The following is a 19,173-nucleotide window of genomic DNA, read 5'->3' on the forward strand; positions in this document are numbered from 1 at the left end:
ATATGCCTTAAAAGCTTCTGCTGTTTTTGTTTTTATACAAAATGGTTAGAATGACGTGTCAGTGAAAAATAATAATTGTCGGCTTTCTCCCCCCCCAATGAAACATAAAATATCTCGCCTGTAATATTAATGTGCACATAAGTATTTGTTACATTTCTGCATCAGAGGAAAGAATGAAAAGCAAAGAAAAAAACTATTGAATCCATTTGGGATCAGTCCTTTATTGTTTCAAAACTCTAGCTTTTACAATACAGTAATTTATTGTTACATGTGATTTGATGAGTAATATACAATGTCTCCCGATAATGAAACACAGTCACAAAGTATTCCTTTCTACATATCAATATTCTATGATAGTGAGAAGTTTGTGCTGATATATTTACTTAGTTCTGACAGCTCAATTAACTTCCCTTTTCAAATCAACAAAAGCATTGTTTTGAAAGTGCATTTCAAGGATTGCAAAGACGACTGTTTCCATTAGTCAGTCATAATGTACATTTCAGTATTGACACAGGGCCATACTGTTTTGTGAGTAACAAACAGCATTAACTACATTTCCAACTACAACATTTATCTGGATAAGTAAATCAAAGAAAATATATCAATATGCATGCCATGAACATTCCTCCATAAACATTTATAATAAATGTATATTTTTCATTTAATTATGCTGATAATGACAGTATTTTCCACAAAAGGACAAATGCTGATAATGAGAACTAATATTGAACATCCAAATTTCGTTTAATTTTACACAGGTCAGATGGCATTATGCCACAGTGTATAGGGCATTGCCCTAATAAGGTTAATAGCATTTGGTCCACAATAACAAATCTGGGTTTAAAAGGAAAAAAAAAAGTGATAGCAGGTGGGATTTTAAAATAAAATGCAAAACAATATGATGGCGATCTTAATTCTTTCCATTTTTAAGGTCTTTCGATTTTCAAGTTATGAGTTATGATGTGATGTTTCTGTTCAAAAATTAAACTATATAAATATACATTTTAGCTCATTACTCGGCTATTATACTTTTCTATTCCATGGAACAGCTTTCACTCTGTAGAACTTGGTTCCTAAAGGAACCTTGAATCTGTTCTGGGCCTGAAAAAGGAGAGGAAGAGAAGGAGAGAGAGATCATTACAAGAAACAAGGAAGGTTCAAACTTTGTACTTAATTGCAAGAACATTACTGACATGACTTTAAAAAATCCAACTCTGATTGATCAATGAAAAAAAAGACACTTATAGGCCTACAGTTGAAACTGTAAGTAAAACAGGGTTAAATATTAATCGAATATGTAAACTGAAAGTATTTTTAGTACTTAAGTACCTTTTTTGCCTGGCAATACTCCTTCTCCATCACCTTTCCAAGCACCCACGGCCGTCTTGAGGTCCCTGATGCTAAAAAAGAAAACAAATTGCATCGTTAAATAAACTTAAGAAAATGTTCACCAATTCTTCTGTGTGTAAAATAAAGCCCACAGAGCATCAGTAGCAAGAACAAAGATTAAACTACATTTTATTTTAGCACCCATGTACACACAGCACACAAAGCTCTCATGTCTGATTACTCATATTATATATATATATATATATATATATATATATATATATATATATATATATATATATTTATATATATTAACAGACAACAATCAGTCATGCCTTTTTAATTTATTAGTAAAAAAGAAATGTGTAAAATAAATTCGTATGAAACAACGCTAAACTCAAAAGGGTTTGATGAAGCTGACCTGGTTTGAGGTCCAGTGCAGTAAGAGACTCAGAATGGAGGAAGTAGAGGGTGGGACCAACTGTGAAGAGCACGTAGTTGTCGTGCCTTTCATCCAAGATGATTAGAACCAAATCGCCTACCTGGAAACTGAAACATAAAAAGACAAATAAAGAGACCAAATGATGATGAAACCAAATTGCAAAATGAAAACACAAAAGAAAATACATTAACAGTTATCATACGTGTATAATTATACTGTACATAATAATGACAGAAAACACACACACACACACATCAGCAAGGACATGTTAAGGATCTGTGTGTCTTTGTTTTTTAAAATTCACTTACTCTCTGATGGCGATTTTGTCTGAATGCCGTGATGACACAGACGACATGCTCTGAGACATCTACACAGAAGAGAAGGGCAACATTATTCATGTTATCAAAGCAGAATTAATAATATTAACAAGAACTGACTTCGACTGGGGATTATTAAATCATTTGTCTGTGACATAGGCTTTGAACTCTTATACTTTTACCACCTGAAAAAATTATATCATAATCTAAACTATACCATTCTTCGAGTTATGCAATATCAGTACTGACTAAATATTTTCACACCAGAACAGTACATTTTTGACATTTGTATTAGTATACACATTCATCCCCTTGTACATTTCAATGATCTTCTTCCTAAAGACTCATTTTTATTCACTGAGCTCGTTGGCCTCCTGGGTCAGGATTTTACTCTTTGATGCTAGTGCCACCTGGTGGAGAAATTGTTTCATAAACTGACCAGTCTTTGACTGAGACGCTTGTTTTCTTCTTCCTTCATGTGCAAAGTCTGCAACATATATTAAATGAATTAGTCAGACATGCCTACACAAGCAAACTTTTATCCAATCAGATGCAATGATAAAGATGCAGCATGTCTATTTACCCTCTCAAGTAAGATTATCCGCTGTTTCTCCTCTGACATCGTAGTATCACTACAAAAAAACCCAACAAAAATTAACAAGACGTAGTATACGACAGGTAAAACTAACAGTGTTAAATAAATCATAACATTTTTTGACTTGTGACAACTTGGCACTTCTTAATATTAAGAATATTAAGAAAAATAAATATTTCTTTTTAAACTTACACACTCGGTTCCTAGCCTGCCTTCCTTGGACTGTCAAATGTCTCTTCTGTTCGTCCATTTTTGGCTAGTTTATACAGTTGGCTCTCGAAACACAACACAAAAGTCTGTTTCTCTGGCTCGCAATCAATTTGATGGCATCTAAACAAAACTCACTGTCTATGAGGGAAACCTTTTTAGGTTTCACTATGGATTTGTTTGATGGATTGATGGATTTGTCCTCTTGTGAAGCTCTACATTGTTCGCTGCCCTCCTGCACCTGTAGGGACTGTTCATTGTAGGAGCTGCTCTGACCACCTAGACCTGACAATATGGGATGATTTTACTGTGTACATTCTTGTGAATACTGTCATTCCCCTGACTTTATGGACTTTTTTGAGTTTAGTCAGTGCAGATGAATCTGCACTGACTATCGTTTGAGCCCCGGCTCTCATCAACAGTAATGAGCCTTGTGAGGTTTGGCCAGTTTGATGCAGAAGTTACTGTCTGCTTTGAAAGTAAATGTGAGCTCAATGATGAAATAAAAAATGCACACATAAAAGTGGTCAGAACGGCCATCCAGGGAGCAATCTCAGTGAAGCAGGAGCTGCGAGCTATGCATCACTACACCAGGCGATGACCTTGAAGGGGACATACTGTTAAAATTTTAACCAGTGATGGTTTATCCAAACTTTTGGACTTACATTACATTGTGCATCACAGATTCCACAAAAACTATTATGTATAGAATAACCAAAATTGTGTGCATTCCTTTTACACTGACCACTCTATGAACTGTGGCTACAAGATCATGCATAGGTGAGCAGGTTTCTTACATATTTGGCAAATGTTGTTTGAAATATAAAGTGTGGAGTAAGGACAAACACACTGACAGTCCAAATGCAGCCCATATAGGTGTTAACCAGGTGAGGTTAGGATAGGATAACCGGTTAGGATACCCGTCTAAACACCATGTGTGCTGCTCTGATTTTTCTTTCCCCATGAACAGTAATAGTGTCGGGCACATAATCACATGGACATAATTCAGACTCTAAATACAATGTTTATTTTAGAGTAGATGCTTACTGGACGGTCACCATGCTGGCTTCCACTGCTGAATCAACATGTTCGTCATCTCGAATGGCTGCCACAGAGGCCAATCTGTCAGTTTCAGCGAAGGGCTCAGAAGAACAAGCCCCAGCAACGGGCAGAGCTCTAGCTGCTGCTGCTGCTGCCGCCCCGGCTTCTGAGGCATCTTGAGCTGAGGGGTTAGGGTTGAAGAAGGCAGAGGAGACCAGTGCAGTGCTGCGCAAACGGTTGAGCTCCTCTTCCAAATGTTTCTTTTCCTGCATCACACTAGCCCGATCCTCAGACAGTTTCTCTATCAGAGCTGGAATAAAAGTATAAATAAAAACCACTGACAAACACAAAATAACATTATTTTTGACCAAAGCCTAAAAATGAATATTATGGCAGTGAGAACAAGCGAACAGGACAAGTAATGAATATTCATGAGGTGCTACCATCATGTCTCATTTCCAAAACTGTAAGAAAAAAAGTGTTCAATGTAGACAGTACACACTCACCTTTATCTTTCTCCTGCTGCTGGGTAACTTTATGTAACTTCTCCGTGAGATCACTGATGATCTGCTCCTTTTTCATCTTCTCTCGTGTTAGAACTGTGTTGAAATTTGTCTGGACAAAAAAATTTATAATTATTATTATTATTATCATTTTAAAAATTTTATCAAGCTTAACAACCATTTTAGTGAGAACAGAGCATTTATATCAAAGCACAAATTATTTCATTTTTAATTGCCAATTTCTGAGGACACAGATCAGCATGCAGCCATGGGAGTTACAGTTGTTTTGTTAGCTTTTACTCCTAGTATTTTGATATTTTTGTATCGTACATCCATGTATTACACCAGACAATAAATAACCAAAGAAATCAAATTGTATGTGCTCCTAACAATTCTGTTTGTTGCAAGTCTTTTCAGGTTCAACTACAAAGGGAGGTGTAGCAAAGTGAGGTGAGGTGTCCTCAAATTTTTTTTCGTAAACAGTTAATGAAATAATACAAAATCTATAGCACAGTAAAATAAATGTCTGTCCACATATGAAGCGATCTGCTCATCATCCATAGCATTGTAGCAAGTTGGTCCCTAGAGGAAAATCCAGACTCTGGTTCCCTGGGTGATCCTGAAAAATATTTTATGACCTGTAATATGTAAACAGTGTCATTCATCCAGTTGCCAATTTATTAGTCATCCCTACTTTTACTTAGGAAGGTGGGAAAAAAAGACACAGAAAACTAAAGGTAGGTTTTAAGAAATGGATGAGATCTGACCCTTAAGTACTGAATACTCAGTACTCAAGAGTTGGAAGGTCAACAGTGAAACTTTTGATGGCATGTTGAAGGCTGTTGTCTATAGGGAGGATGAACTGTATTTAAAATATTTCACACTACCATAACGCTATACTGACAAGCACTTTTTCTACTGGTAATATTTCTCCATGGCAGCCTGCCATGCTAAAATCTCTGCTGCCAAACAAGAAGCGTTGTGCATATATAAAGAAATTGGGTCACTGTGCATCGCTTGTAGCTGACAGCTGGCCACTATAGTGGACATTTTAGGCTAAGGTTCACTGGTAACCCTCTTATACATCCCCCGCACTGTCATGTTAGTCAATGGTATCTCTTTGCTCCCACTGTTTGCAGCAATAATTGCTCTCCTCAAAACTGACAGTAGTTTAAATAGGTATCCACCCCTCTTTGCACAGCTAAAGGTTATTTAGCCTGTGAGTGCTACAAGTCTCTGGTAATCAAATTGCCGCAGGTTTCTTCCTGTGTGTATGCTGCTTTCAGTCTAAGCTGAGTTAGTTTAGGTCTTATCCCTTTCATAAACAACTTTTTCCATTTACAACACACTTTATGACTGACTAAATGAAGATGACCACTGCTAACTGCATTCAGTCTCCTATGGCCAAGGAAACATGCTAGTGCTACTACTACTATTCCCATTCATCGACATACACAGACTATGAACAGTTTTGCAGATCGTTTTCTACATGTTATAGCTGTTTGCTGTCACCTGGGGGCAGTTTCACAAACAAGCGGTCTGTGGGCTACTCTTGGTAATGCTCTTGTTGGTCTTCAGCCAACTATCTGGTCTTTAAATGATGACGTGTGAACCCTGCTTCCAGATCCAAACTACTCTGCATTTATTAAGGCTGCTGTGTTTTTAACATGTTTTAATTCTTTGTACGTTGTTCTATTTAATCTGGACAAGCCCCTAAAAAAGGGCAGTGAACACTGTCGGCCTCTCTCTCAGGTTTTATTACCACTATTCATTTTAAAGCTTAGTTTTTAAAACCTTACGATGTAACTACTGCCCAGCCCATGCAGCAGTATATTATTGACTAACCTCATATTGTGGATTGATTACCATTGCGTTAATTTTTATCGAGTGGAAAGAAGTTAGCATTCATCCTTCAGCTTCACTGTGTTTATATTATGCTAACATAGCTGTGTTGCTAGCGTCCACATAGCACATCATTGTATACAAGCTAGTTCAACTTCAGTAACACTACAAACTTCACTGCTGTTTAGTTTTCTGTCTTCATTTATGTCAGAAGTGATAGCAGAGCTGTACATCTTAATTAGTTTCAGAAATCTTTCAGTCAGTACATGGTGTATTATATTTAGATGGAAACTAGCGAGCTAACTCCCTGCTAACTTCTAACTCCGTTAAATTTCAGAAATTCTGTTTTCATGGGTGCCTGGATGTTAAACTTAATTGTTACACCTGGTAGAGCAGCCAACCCAATTATTTTATTACAGATTAAATAATTTAGATAGTTTTTCATCTCTTAGTGATGTCACAGTGTTTGTTTGACTTTCACCACTGAAGCGGAGTTTGGACCCAGAAACGCCTAATAACGTCTGACTTAAAGACCGCATAGAGATGCAAATTTAGAAAATACAAGAGAGCTGAATTGTGTTACATAAATTCTACTGTGTCCATTGCAGTGACTGTCTGTCCATGATGATCTTTGATGGGTGACATGCGGTTGGGTTTTTGGAAGACTGCACACAACTATGTTAGCATAGGTCGCACCCCCCCCCTCCCCCGTGTAGGCAAATATCAACAAAAGCAGAACCCTAAAATAAGCTTAACGAGAGCAAATTCAAACCTGCTGCTCTGCAATAAGTGATGTTTTCATATTCTGTATCTCCTCATTCTTCTTTTTCTCCATGAGCTCCATCTGTGCCTGCAGAGAGGCCCTTTCCTGTTGCAGACGCTCTTGTAGTGCTGAGTCTAGAGACAGAGGTGCTCCGGCATCTGCACGTCCGTCAGCATGCAGGGACAACCCTTCATCACTGAAAGGCACAGCAAACAATGTTATCAACTTAAACTACTTAAAACTAACCATGAAAAACACTTTAACTGAAATAAATATAGATAATAGAAATCCAGAGGCTACGATGTCTGGCCTCGATATTATACTTTATTACTGTACTTTTCCAAACTTATTACATCTTAAATTCTGAAAAAATGACCCACATGATAATGATGATAATAATAATAATAATAATAATAATAATGATAAAATTAATACTAAAAGGAATGTTAAACTAACCTGAGCACAGGAAACTGTGGAAACTAAACTGAAAACCCAAATTTAAAACTAAAAAAAAACTTACAGAAAATGGAAAATCATAATACCTCTAACAAAAACATTAATCAGCCAAGTGATGAACCTGTAACTGTGAAAGTAATGTGAAGAAACATAAAGACCACACTTGTTTTGGATTAAACATTTACCTTTTTGAGGACCGGACCTCATGAAGCTCATTTTCAAGTTGTCTAATCTTGCCTAAGAGTCTCTTCTCCATCTCCTCTTTCTCATGCTCTAACTCTTTAAAGGCATCTGGTGCTGCAGCCTCAGTGGCCTTTTCTTTCTCTAAATGTTTCTCAAATGCAAGTCTGTCCTGCTCTACTTTTTGCGAAAGCAGGTCATTTTCTTGCTGCAAACTGCTGATAACAGTCCTCAACTCCTGCTCCCGTTCTTGGAAACTATTCAGTTGCTTTTCTTTTTCTTCACAGACAGCAGCCAGTTGCTGATCTAATTCCTCTTTAAGTTTCCGATGCTGCTCAGCGTGGTTCCTCCCAGCCTCCTGGGCTTGCTGCTGCAGGGAAGAGAGCTTGTTCCTCAACAAAATAGTCTCCTCTTCGTGTCTGTCAACAAGCTCTGAGATGCAGTGGTCCTTCTCAATCCTCATGAGAGTCCTAAGCTCTGCTAGGTCCACTTCATACTCTTCATTCTTTAGCTGAAGCTCTTTTTTGACAACTGCCAGTTCTTCACCAAGAACTTTGGTCTTAGCCTCTATTTGGGATTTGACATCCTCTTCCTGCTGTATCCTGGACTCCTCAAACAAGCGCTTTAAGTCTTCTGTCTCTGATTCTTTGAGGGCTAACTCCACCTCTAACTTGCAGCGGAGTTCTGCAAGCTCAGCTATCCGAGCCTCCAAGTCCTTGACCTGACTGTCCTTCTCTTTTATAGCAGTGGCATGGTGATCAGCTGCCTTGCTTAACTTAGCACTATTTTCAACAGCAAGATTTTCCAGAGCCTCTTGGTTATCCTTGGTCAGGGTCTCCATTTCTGCCTTGTGTTCATGCTTCATTCTGTCCTCCAACTCTTTTAAATTGTTCTGTGCAACAACTTCCAGCTCCTGTCGGATCTTCTGCTGACTGCGTTCAATCTCAAAGTGCAGATTCTCAAGCTGAGTGGACAAAGAGTCTCTCGAGGCTGCAAGCTTCTTATTTTCTTCAACTTGATCACTGACAATCTGTTCCAGGTTGGTGATCTTATCAGTCTGAATACCATCTGTTTGAATCCATCGCTCTCTCTCATTCTCAAGCTGAGTCAGTTCCTTCTCCTTGCGCTCCATAAGCCCTTCAAGCTCCAGCATTGCACGCTGAACATCTCTAACAATACTCTGGTTTACTTGGTTTTCCTCGGTTAGTGTCTTTACCTCCTTCTCAAAGTCCTGCCGTATGGCCAGAAGCTCACTTTGATGCTGCTCCTTCAGCGCTTGTTCATGGGTCTGGCAGATGCTGTCCACAATATTGTGCACCTCTGTGCTCATACTACGCAGAACAAAGCCAAAGTCATGTTGTTCTTTTAATACTAGACCTCGTAAATGACACAGGTCATCCTTTACATTTCTTAAGCTGGAATGGGACTCCTCTGCAGCAATTCGATACCTCTCAATAACTTGCTGAAGAACAGCGATCTTTGAGTTCTCTCTCTCTAGTATTGTGGTATCTTGCATTCGCTTGTTATCAATAGCATTAATGACTGATGAATACAAAGATTCCACCATCATTTCAGGGCTAGTAGGATCACTGATAGGGTTCGGAGAGGTCAAGTTCTCTTCAATCACAAACTCGTTGACAGCAGACATGAAGTCTGATTCAGGGCTTTCTGCCAGAGAATCTAAATCAAGGGATCCCTGCTGTAGGACTGGATCCATGTTTGGATGGCCAATGGTTTCAAAGTCAAATGTTTGTGCATCAATGCTGTCTGGCGATAAGTCCTCTAGAGGAGCTGGGACAGGAACATGAAGGGGTTGGCAGCTGGGGCCCTGAAGGCTGAGAGAGGAAGGAGTTTTGGGCGACACCGGTGTTGTGGTAGCAGGCATTTCAGACTGAGGAGACAATGTAGTTGATCTGTGGGCACTCTGACTATAAGATGCCTAGGGAAAAAAGAACACCCAAGAATAAATAAATATATTCTTCAATTTGGAGTTTAATCTTAATACGAAAAGAGAAATTATACAGTATTACAAAAGAAGAAAGGAAAAAATTAGAAATGCTTGACCTAAAGTTACACCTCAGTATTGTTTGCTTTTTGATAGCTGTTCTAAGTTATGTGTTCATTTCAGACTAGGACAGCAAATACATATATGTGTATATAACCAAGGTAAATCATTACCCTTTGTTCACTTAGCAGGTCAGTAATTGTCTGTGACATCTCATCCACGCTCTGCGCAGCTTGGACCAGCTGGTGAAGTGTCTCTATGTGGTGATTTAAGGGCTCAAAGTTGCACACTGTGGGAAGCCTGCAGAAAAAGGTTTTTTTTTTAAAAACTAAACAAACAAGGACATATTGGTAAAAACTATGTTGTGAATTTCTCCAGTTTAAAAAGACTGCTTAGAAGGTTTTGAATTTGATGCAATTAAGAGATAACAGAATAATTTTAGGCCACGTTTCACCCCAAGAATCTGTTCAAGAAAGCAAACTGAGTCTAAAGCTGAATCTTATTTCTTGAATTGATTAACTTAATCAAGGATTAAACAGTTGTTAAGAGTTAGGCTGATCAACTCCAAGTATGTTCCCTTTTAGTTAAGAGCGTACATGGCGAATGAAAAAGAAACGGCATAATTAACAGAGTTCTGAGACCATGATCACCACAGTAATGAGTAAATAAAGAGCAAAGCCTTAATTCAGTAGAATTAAAACTGTGAACTATGTGATACATTAAACTATGTATCATATGCGGCAACTGATGGCAACTGAAAATAAAAATAAAGCTCAAACAATACTTTAGATAGTTTACTTATACATGATTATATCGGACCATTACTTTATAGACTTACAAAGTTATAATGATTCTGGTTATTAGCACTTAATTATACAAGTCTGACTTTTTAATTTAACCTTTTAACATCTAATTTAAACTGAAATATTTTGCTCTACAGCGTTAGACAGCCTGCATTTCAAAGTGCAATCTGCATAAAATGTTGTAAGACCACATTCAGACTATATTCAGATTATTCACATAATCTCCATCATAAAGAACTATAAACAACTCCAACTATGACATACTTGGTCCCCAAGTAAGACCAACAACAACATGACCCATGATTTATTCATTATTCAATTTCTTAAATATCTAAAGCTTTGTATATCTTTATTGCGTTATTTATTTAAATAAACCAAAAGTACAGTGCCAGGGAACTGGTTGGAAACCAAACAGCTTACTTTGATAACAAACCATAAATTCAGTTATGTTAACTATTGGTGGTTAACCAATAGTTTTTCCATTTTTTCTCAAAAAACCACATTTAATGATATTTAAAACCACTCTAATGAGTCACGACAGTGACTTACATGAGGAAAGGCTGCACCTCAACAGGACAACAAGATTTCAAGTACTGCAGGTCCTCAAGTGAGATGTCTGGAAGTTCATCATCAAACCTTCTTGGCCTTCGTGTCTATAGCCAATAAAGAACCATGAAAAAATAGACTGTCAAACAGTGTGAAACAATAGTGCTAACAAAGAAAAAGTGATACACATGATAATTCAATCAAACACGATACAAACTTACACAAAATGATGTTGGAGGCCATGAATCAAGTCCTCTAAACAACCGATTTCGGAGAAAAGACTTTCCTAAATAATTTTTAAAAAAAACAGTAACTGGGTCAAAATTCTTTTCTTACGTGGAATTGGTGTGTTATTTAATCAGAGTTTCTTAAAAACACTTACGAAAGAGTTTCCCAAAGGATTCCCGTTTAAATTTCTCTGCCTCATACAGTTGTTTTCCATCCTTGACAAGTGCATTGGCCCACTGAAAACATTTAAGAAAAATTACATTAAGATTATGCAATAAATTAATAATTATGTTTCAAAAACATTTTCACAAGAAGATTACATTCCTTAACATCGTTTTAATGTTATTTAGATTTGAAAGGAAAAAAAACAAACAAAAAACTATGACTCCCAGGCTTTTCCTCTGTTTCAGCATTTAGACATAATACAATGGAAGGCTTGCAGGCACTCTTCAAAAAAAGCCAATATGTATGCAGCTTCTGACAAAACGAGCGGTTACATTTTTAGCCAAAAACTACACCAATCAGAGGAGCTATCTTTCAAGCAATTCCCAAAACACAAAGTGTTAACTTCTATTCTTTCTTGTGACTGAGAAATAATAAAGACCAAAAAATTAAGCTCAAATGAAGGAAAGTTTCATCACAGTCATCAAAAATCTCTCTTATTAGTCAAACCTTCTCAGAGCTAAGCACCCTTTTTGCACCTTTACCATAGACAGTACATTGCTTGGGCACAAGTCACACACCTTTAGCTGTCATAACATATCACAAATTAGGCATTATTTTCTTTTCTGCTGCTGCCAACACAGCACACCACAAATGGCCAGATGTTTGAAAATTGGACACTTCATAGCTGATTACAGTAACTTAATTCCCCCTGTTAGCACAGGCTTCCCAATGGGTGCAGCTTTGTGTTGATAATGTTATTTCTTACACACTTGAAACAGAGCTGAATTCTCACAAAAAAAACCCCCAAAAGACCATCCATCCATTCATTTCCCTCATCTTATTTAATTCAGGATTGGGTCATCAGTCCATTGCAGGGCTAACACACAGTGACAGACCACCATCCACATCTTTATAATTTAGAATAACCAATTAATATAACAGAGATAACTTTTTAGGAAGTCTAAGTACCCAGATGGAACCCACACAGAATCTTCTTAAAAGAAAACCTTTCTTTAGGCTGTATCTGTGGTTTTACGTACTTTATACTATTTTTCATTATATGATTCCATACTGTACATTGACATTTCTGTAAATCTTATTGACATGACTTTTTTTTTTTTTTTTTAATTGCTACATCTGATGCATGATTAGTTTCTAATAACGGTACTGACCTCTCTGTAGTGGCGCATGAACATTTTTCTCCTGACTACTTCAACGACTGCCAAGCAGTACATCTGGGGCACGGTACTGAGGGCCTCCACCACCCTCACTCTTTCCATTAGCTCAGTTAGAAGTCTGAATAGAGCCTGAAGCTTCTCTGCATCCTGGTCTGCATGAAGCATCACGTAGCAGCACCATCTAAAATTATTCCAATCATTAGAATTTGAAAACATAATTCTCATAATCACATTTTTTTAAACATATATTAAATACAGCAAGGTACAATTCATTAAACACAGTCAGGATCAGCAATAAATATGGAAGAAGAAATGGTTTCCGGTTTTACTTAAGTCTGACTTGAAGGTTGTTTGCTAGCTCTTGTTTGGCAGTGGTGCACTTCTTTTTAATTTCCAGCAGCTTTCTGTGGTTGTTCAGCATGATCATCAGCTGGTTGGTGTGACTCATACACAAATCAGGCAGAACAGATGTATCCTTCAGGTTTTCAGCCCGCTTCTGATTGGCCAAAAATCCCTGGAAGCAAAAACATGTGAGTACAATTCATAACACAACAAAAAGCAGAGAAAACTATTTAATATGGCTTTTCTTTGCCTACCTGAGCAAGTTCTTTCTGTTCATTCACCAACTTCTTGCAGCTTGCAAGCATTTGGTCTAGAGCATACAACCTGTCTTCAAGCCCTTTGATGGATTTCATGTTTTGATTATCTAGCTTGGAAATTGTGTCATGACATTCTGTTAGGAAAGGCTGAATGATCCGCGGGTCAAGCTGAAAGACACAAAATCAAAGTCAAACCTCTTATTCCAATTTAACACAACACATTTAAAAATCTACCTAGACCTTTTTAAAAATAGATCAATGACTTACCCTATTGATGGAGTCAAAACATTTCCTTACAACTGATTCCACATCATTGGGCCTGTCCTGGACGTTGATCCAATCTAATAATGTAACATTGAAGACGGACGGGTTGGTGAGCTCTGGTGTGTCATCATCTAATAGTGCAGCTCTCAGGCCACCACTGTCAGTCATTTCATTTGATTCCTGGTCCTCAGCTGGCTCACAAGTGGCTGTCCCTGAAGCGGAGAAGGATGCTGATGACTTGGAGTGCATCTGTGCTTCAGTTGTGCAGAGCACAGAGTCAGTGGATTTTTCTTCTTCCGTCTCATCTGAATCCTTTTCAGGGGTTGAGCTGGACTTCTCCATGCTCTCTCTGTAACTCTGACGTGTTAAACATTCCAGCAGAGGTATCTTGGCCATTACTGAAACTGCTGTCCCTAACCTGCAATCATAACAAAAGGTGAGTTGAGACTTGTCTTGATGCATGCTCAGTCATCCAGGTAAGTAAATCCCAAAAGGTTGATTCTAGTTTCAGTCACTGTGCAAATGTACTGTTTATAAGGTTGGAGAAACCTGCAGTCAGCTGAGACTGAAGAAGGCACTTGTATGAGTGACGAAACATTTCTCCATCTGAAAACGCTACGTCCAGATGAACAGAATCAGCCTTCTTGTGAATTGAGACTTTTTCAATTTCTTTACTACTATTTTATACTATATAATAACATATTATAATAACATTATAACTACATTATTTAACATGGTTCCTCTAGCATATTCGCTGTAGGCTTATTTACCAATAAAAACACAATATTTTGCATTTTAGGTTTAAACTTATTGAAAAAGATCAGCAAAGCAACACTTACTTACGCTACACAGTTACATAGTAACACTTACTTTGTAAGTTTCACTTTGATTTCCTCCAGGTCATGCTGATAATTTGTATAAGCTGTGTTGAATTTTATAAGCAACTTCTGATAAGATAGGGTGCAGTCATCCAGATTAGCCATTATAGCAGCCCAGCCTTGGTGTTGAAGGTGTTCATCATGAACCAAACGTTCACAGAAAGAGCAAAGTTTGTTGGCAACTTCAAACATTTCCTGGAGGGATTAACAAATATTTAAGTCAACATTAGAACATTTTCAGAGTATTCCACAGATGATTGATTAGTTATTATTTCTTGTACAGAAATTTAGTTGAAAAACATTTCATGGCAAACACATTCAAGAACTTTTTTCAGGCCAAGGTTTTAAAACAAAAAATTTTTTTAACTACCAGAGCAAGTTGTGTTCGAGAGGCAACAGTGTGAAAGACAGCTGGCATCAAAAGAGACTCCTCCACCTTGACCTGAATCTCACTCTCAATTGAGAAGGTGGTTTTAGGGATCGTTGGATCCCGGTCAGACAAGATCATCTCTTTGTTGAACAGGAATATTGGGTTGGTTTCCTAAAGATAAAAACAACAGTGTGTAGAGCATTATATATGTAACTGATATACATTCAAGGAAATAAAATCAACACCTAACAAACTGAAAAACTCACAGTGCCAGCACTGTAGCTGCAGACCCGTCTCTCTGCAGCCATACATTCTCCTCCATTAACAACAAGGACTTGATGTGGAATTGCAATTTTATATTTGGCTTGGATGGCATGTTTGAGCTCCTGTACACTGAGAAAAGGGAAAACACTTTTTAGGTCACACTAAGCAAGGCGTACTGACCACTGTTTCAGATTAATATTACAATGGCAGCTTCTTACGTTTGGACAGCAAGGTCAGTATCAAATGTCAGTGTGCTGCCATTGTTGACCTGGAACACATACAACTTCATGTTTGATCTCCCAGAGTTCTTCCCTCTTGCCTGTCTTGTTCATTTAGTCACTCACCACAACCCTGCAAAATTACACAATAACACAAAAAAATGTAATTGAGAACAGATGACAAAAAACATCCCTGAAATCATTAAATTGAATTATATATTTCTCTTGATTGTATTTATTTCTCCTGTTTATTATTTACTCCTGCTGTCTTTCCATTAATATTTTATTCCTGCAAAGTTGGTGTGGAGCACCCATAATTTTGTTGTGCATGTACAATGACACAAAGGGCTATTCTATATTATTCTGAAGACAAGCAATGGTGCCATTCATTCAGAGCACAAAACTACTTGATTCATATTTATATTATACTGATATCATACTGTTATACCGCATGTTATAAGTAGTTATAACAATATACCTTAAAGAGTCTATAGAGTGAGCTTATGCAGTACAGTCATTTAAATTAACTCAACAACAAAAAGGCAATAGAACTACACTTTACTTTTCCAAGGAAAGCCCATGCATTGTTTCTTACCGAATAATTAGCCTGGTAGCTGAGTCAGTACACGGTAGGCTGGGCTATTGGCTAGTTGTTTGGTAACCAGATAGTGACCCAACATATTATTCTAACCAAAGACACAATCTGTCTTTTGAAACTACCTGAAGTAGTAGATTCTTCACACGGGTTTGCGTTTATTCTGAAATTAATAATGCAAAAAGGGCTGCGCTAATTAAAGTTGAAGATAGAACGAAATAGTTAGCGCTATGTTAGCCGTTACAACAATAAACAACTTAAAAGCCACACTGCTTTCAAAATTGCTTGTCTGTTAATTGTCTTTAACAACGTTAATGGTTTGTATATCTGCGGGGCCTCCAATCCTTTAGGGATACTCCGGTACCGGGGTTCATGTTTGCCATTTTTATGTCTACTGAAAACACTCAACCGCTGTTAATAACCTCCGGGCCTCCGGTCTGTCATCATAAACACCGAAGAAGTGGTCACCAACAGCTGCTAGCAGGCTAGCTAGTCAATAATAACCCGTTGACTAACTGGCTATTAGCTAAAACGAGCTAGCGCAGGATAGTCAACACTAACGTCGATGAATTTGACAAATTTAGAACCATAAACCAGAGGAATTACAATCATTAGTTTGGATTTATAATTGTATGAGAATGAGATAGCATGTTGGATTTTTAAAATGAAAACAATGTCTTTAGTCTTACCTCACTTTGCTCATCTCCCTCTTCTCGCTCTTGGCTTCGCCTTGGCGAGCTGGCTAGCTAAAAAGCTAGCACTCTAGCTAGCTAGCTAACCCGTTTTGGATTGGCATACATAGAGCTAGCTTAGCAAGCCCCTCAGCTAACGTTAGGTATACTAAACTAGAGTAGAATAACTGACAGTCATAATTAGTTGCACAAAGTAAGCATGCTTCAGTATAATAAAGTTCTAATTTGGCAAACTCCAGCCGTAATGGTGTAGCACACGGACTAAACCACTAGTTGTTTATCTCAGGTGGCTACCTACGCTAACACCCTCTCTAGTAGCTGTGGTTGTTTTGTTGTTGTCATCTGCGGATGGGAAGTCCGCGAACGACTAGTTCATCCGTTCCGACTCAAAGCATTCAGAGTTCAGTCACAAGCCGAGTAACTCCAGTGTTTCAGACTGAAGACTGACTCTTTTTAAATAATGAATTAATAATAATAATTATTATTATTATTACCTTTGACAAATTTATACTAAAACTGAACATTTTATTATCACCACAGTAGCATTTTCAGCACAAAGATAACATTTTTCTTAAAGTAACTTATTCACTGGCCTTATCACAGTACTTCTTGTGTATTTTTTTTCTATAATTTTCAAAGTTTAATTTTTTCATATTTAAATTTGAAATGATGAGGAACGTTTGCTTCATTTCTTTTACTTATTTACTTATGTTTGGCTTACCATGCTGTGTTTTTTGTTACAAAATCATGCAATCAAAAGTTTTAATGAAAAAAAGACAGAGTTTTATAAATACAGTTTTACTATTTAATTGCTTTATTGTGCTGTTTTTAATGCAATATTTACTTGTTTCCACCACTTAAAAATAAACAAATAATTCAATAAATAAATAATTGTCAGGCAGAGGCGAGTCAAAAATTAAATTTATTGTCTCAAAATTTCAAATTAGGTATATATTTCTATATATATATATTTCTATGGAATTAATAAAATGAACGAATGAATAAACCAAAATGTGCATCTTTACTGAATAGTTTTAAAAAAGTATGCTCTCAACCTACTGCTAAATTTCCCATCAGTATGCATTCGTCACTGCACTTTTCCAGGTGTATTCTGGGAAAAAAGGGAGAAAAAAACCCCCAATCTGCTGCAACATGAGAAGGGGTGTGGTTAAGGCTGCAGTGTGTGCATGGTACTGCTGCAGAGAGAAGGTAGTTTGGGGATTAAGTTTATCACTAACTCCGATGGAAGATAAGACTTTATAGAACACCGTCTTACATAACATCTGAACATAATCAGGAAATCAATAAATAATCAGGTATATGACAATAATCACTAGTATATGACAACAGCTGAGTTTTATGATGATCAGTTCATTCTGTTTTATCTGCCACTGGAATTCTGAGTAACCAAACATAACACAGTAAACACAGATTGTTTTTATGCGCCTTTAAGAAGCGGGAAAAGAAAAAGCAAAGGAACGGACTTTGTCCGACATTTAGTCAAATCGTTTTTTCCTTGATTGCGTATTTTATTGTTTTGATTGCTGCTGATCACACTCTGTGGACGGCAGTCTGTTATGATTCATCCCATTTTCTATCTTTACCCAATTTCTTTATTTTTAAAACAACCGGAATAAAAAGAAGACATTAGTTGTGCAATGTTTAACATTTTTACTCTCCAATGATGATGAGATGAAAGCCTTATATAAGTATACAATTTCTGTTCATTTCACAAAGTTATTTGAGTTAGTCAGCTAACAGTAGTTCTTCTTTCATCCTAACAGTCAGTGATGCACAATATAAGCAACGGTTTATTGAAATTACTTGGCAGTATGCATTAAAAAATCTGATACAGGCACCTACAACCCAACTGTGCTGCATCATTTCTGTTACATTTTTTTAAATGTATAAATTCTCATTTTTTTTAAAGAATAAACTCTGTAATCTCTGTGATGTTTTTAAGACAAACGTCCACTAGAGGTCGCCATATCACAGGACTTTTTTGCACCCAAACAATATGTTGAAAAACATGTTATCACCTTTCACACTGCCATACAGTGCTTCACTTTAAATCAGGTTTTCTCCCTGCAATGTCACTGGATCGCAGACCATCATAACCTCAGATAATGACTATACACTTTAATGGTGAGCAGAATTTCTCCAGTGTAAATGAGACACAGTTATTTGTACTGTTTAACATTCCAAGTTTTGACAATAGAGAATTTTTTTTTTATATGGGAATGATTTAACCCACATAAACCAAGTCTGGTTATTTGCTAAAACTGAAAAACATAATTTTTACATTGTTTTATATTATTATTCAAAGGTAAATATCAATGTCCAAATAAAACAGATAAAAGCACATGATCCCGGGCCTTTTGAGATGTTAAATAAGACGCCAAACAGAAGTTTGGGTTACAGTAATGTACAAACACACAAGTGTTTCTCAGATCTACAGAAATTAATTTTGCAAGTAAAAACTTTTTTAAAAGCATTACAACAACCATAAAATGATCAATCCATTTTGTTCTGCTTCCAGTTCAGAGTGGCAGGAGCCTATCCCAGCTGCCATAGGGCAAGAGAGAGGGCACACCCGGGACTGGCTGCCAGTCTGTTGTAGGGCTAGCATAGAGAGACAGACAACTATTCACAACTATTGGCAATTTAGAATAACCAGTTAACCTAACTGCATT

The 19,173-nt window shown here is 37.1% G+C and overlaps 1 protein-coding gene across 1 annotated transcript; it reads right to left on the minus strand.

Moving 5' to 3' along the window:
- Positions 1–201: 201 nt before the first annotated feature.
- rb1cc1 (RB1-inducible coiled-coil 1) lies at positions 202–16,834 on the minus strand. The gene is made up of 23 exons (XM_003437866.4): positions 16,478–16,834; positions 15,194–15,326; positions 14,978–15,104; positions 14,712–14,882; positions 14,334–14,536; positions 13,467–13,881; positions 13,197–13,367; positions 12,930–13,114; positions 12,595–12,781; positions 11,412–11,493; positions 11,251–11,315; positions 11,033–11,136; positions 9,854–9,980; positions 7,681–9,614; positions 7,049–7,235; positions 4,438–4,546; positions 3,938–4,241; positions 2,672–2,720; positions 2,528–2,575; positions 2,080–2,138; positions 1,751–1,878; positions 1,330–1,400; positions 202–1,101 (listed from the first exon to the last, which is right to left on the minus strand). Exons 2-23 carry the CDS (start codon positions 15,262–15,264, stop codon positions 1,024–1,026), a joined length of 4,875 nt encoding a protein of 1,624 aa, XP_003437914.1. The 5' UTR covers positions 15,265–15,326; positions 16,478–16,834; the 3' UTR covers positions 202–1,023.
- Positions 16,835–19,173: the final 2,339 nt, after the last annotated feature.

This window comes from Oreochromis niloticus, linkage group LG18, assembly GCF_001858045.2.
Source record: "Oreochromis niloticus isolate F11D_XX linkage group LG18, O_niloticus_UMD_NMBU, whole genome shotgun sequence".
Lineage (NCBI taxonomy): Eukaryota > Metazoa > Chordata > Actinopteri > Cichliformes > Cichlidae > Oreochromis > Oreochromis niloticus.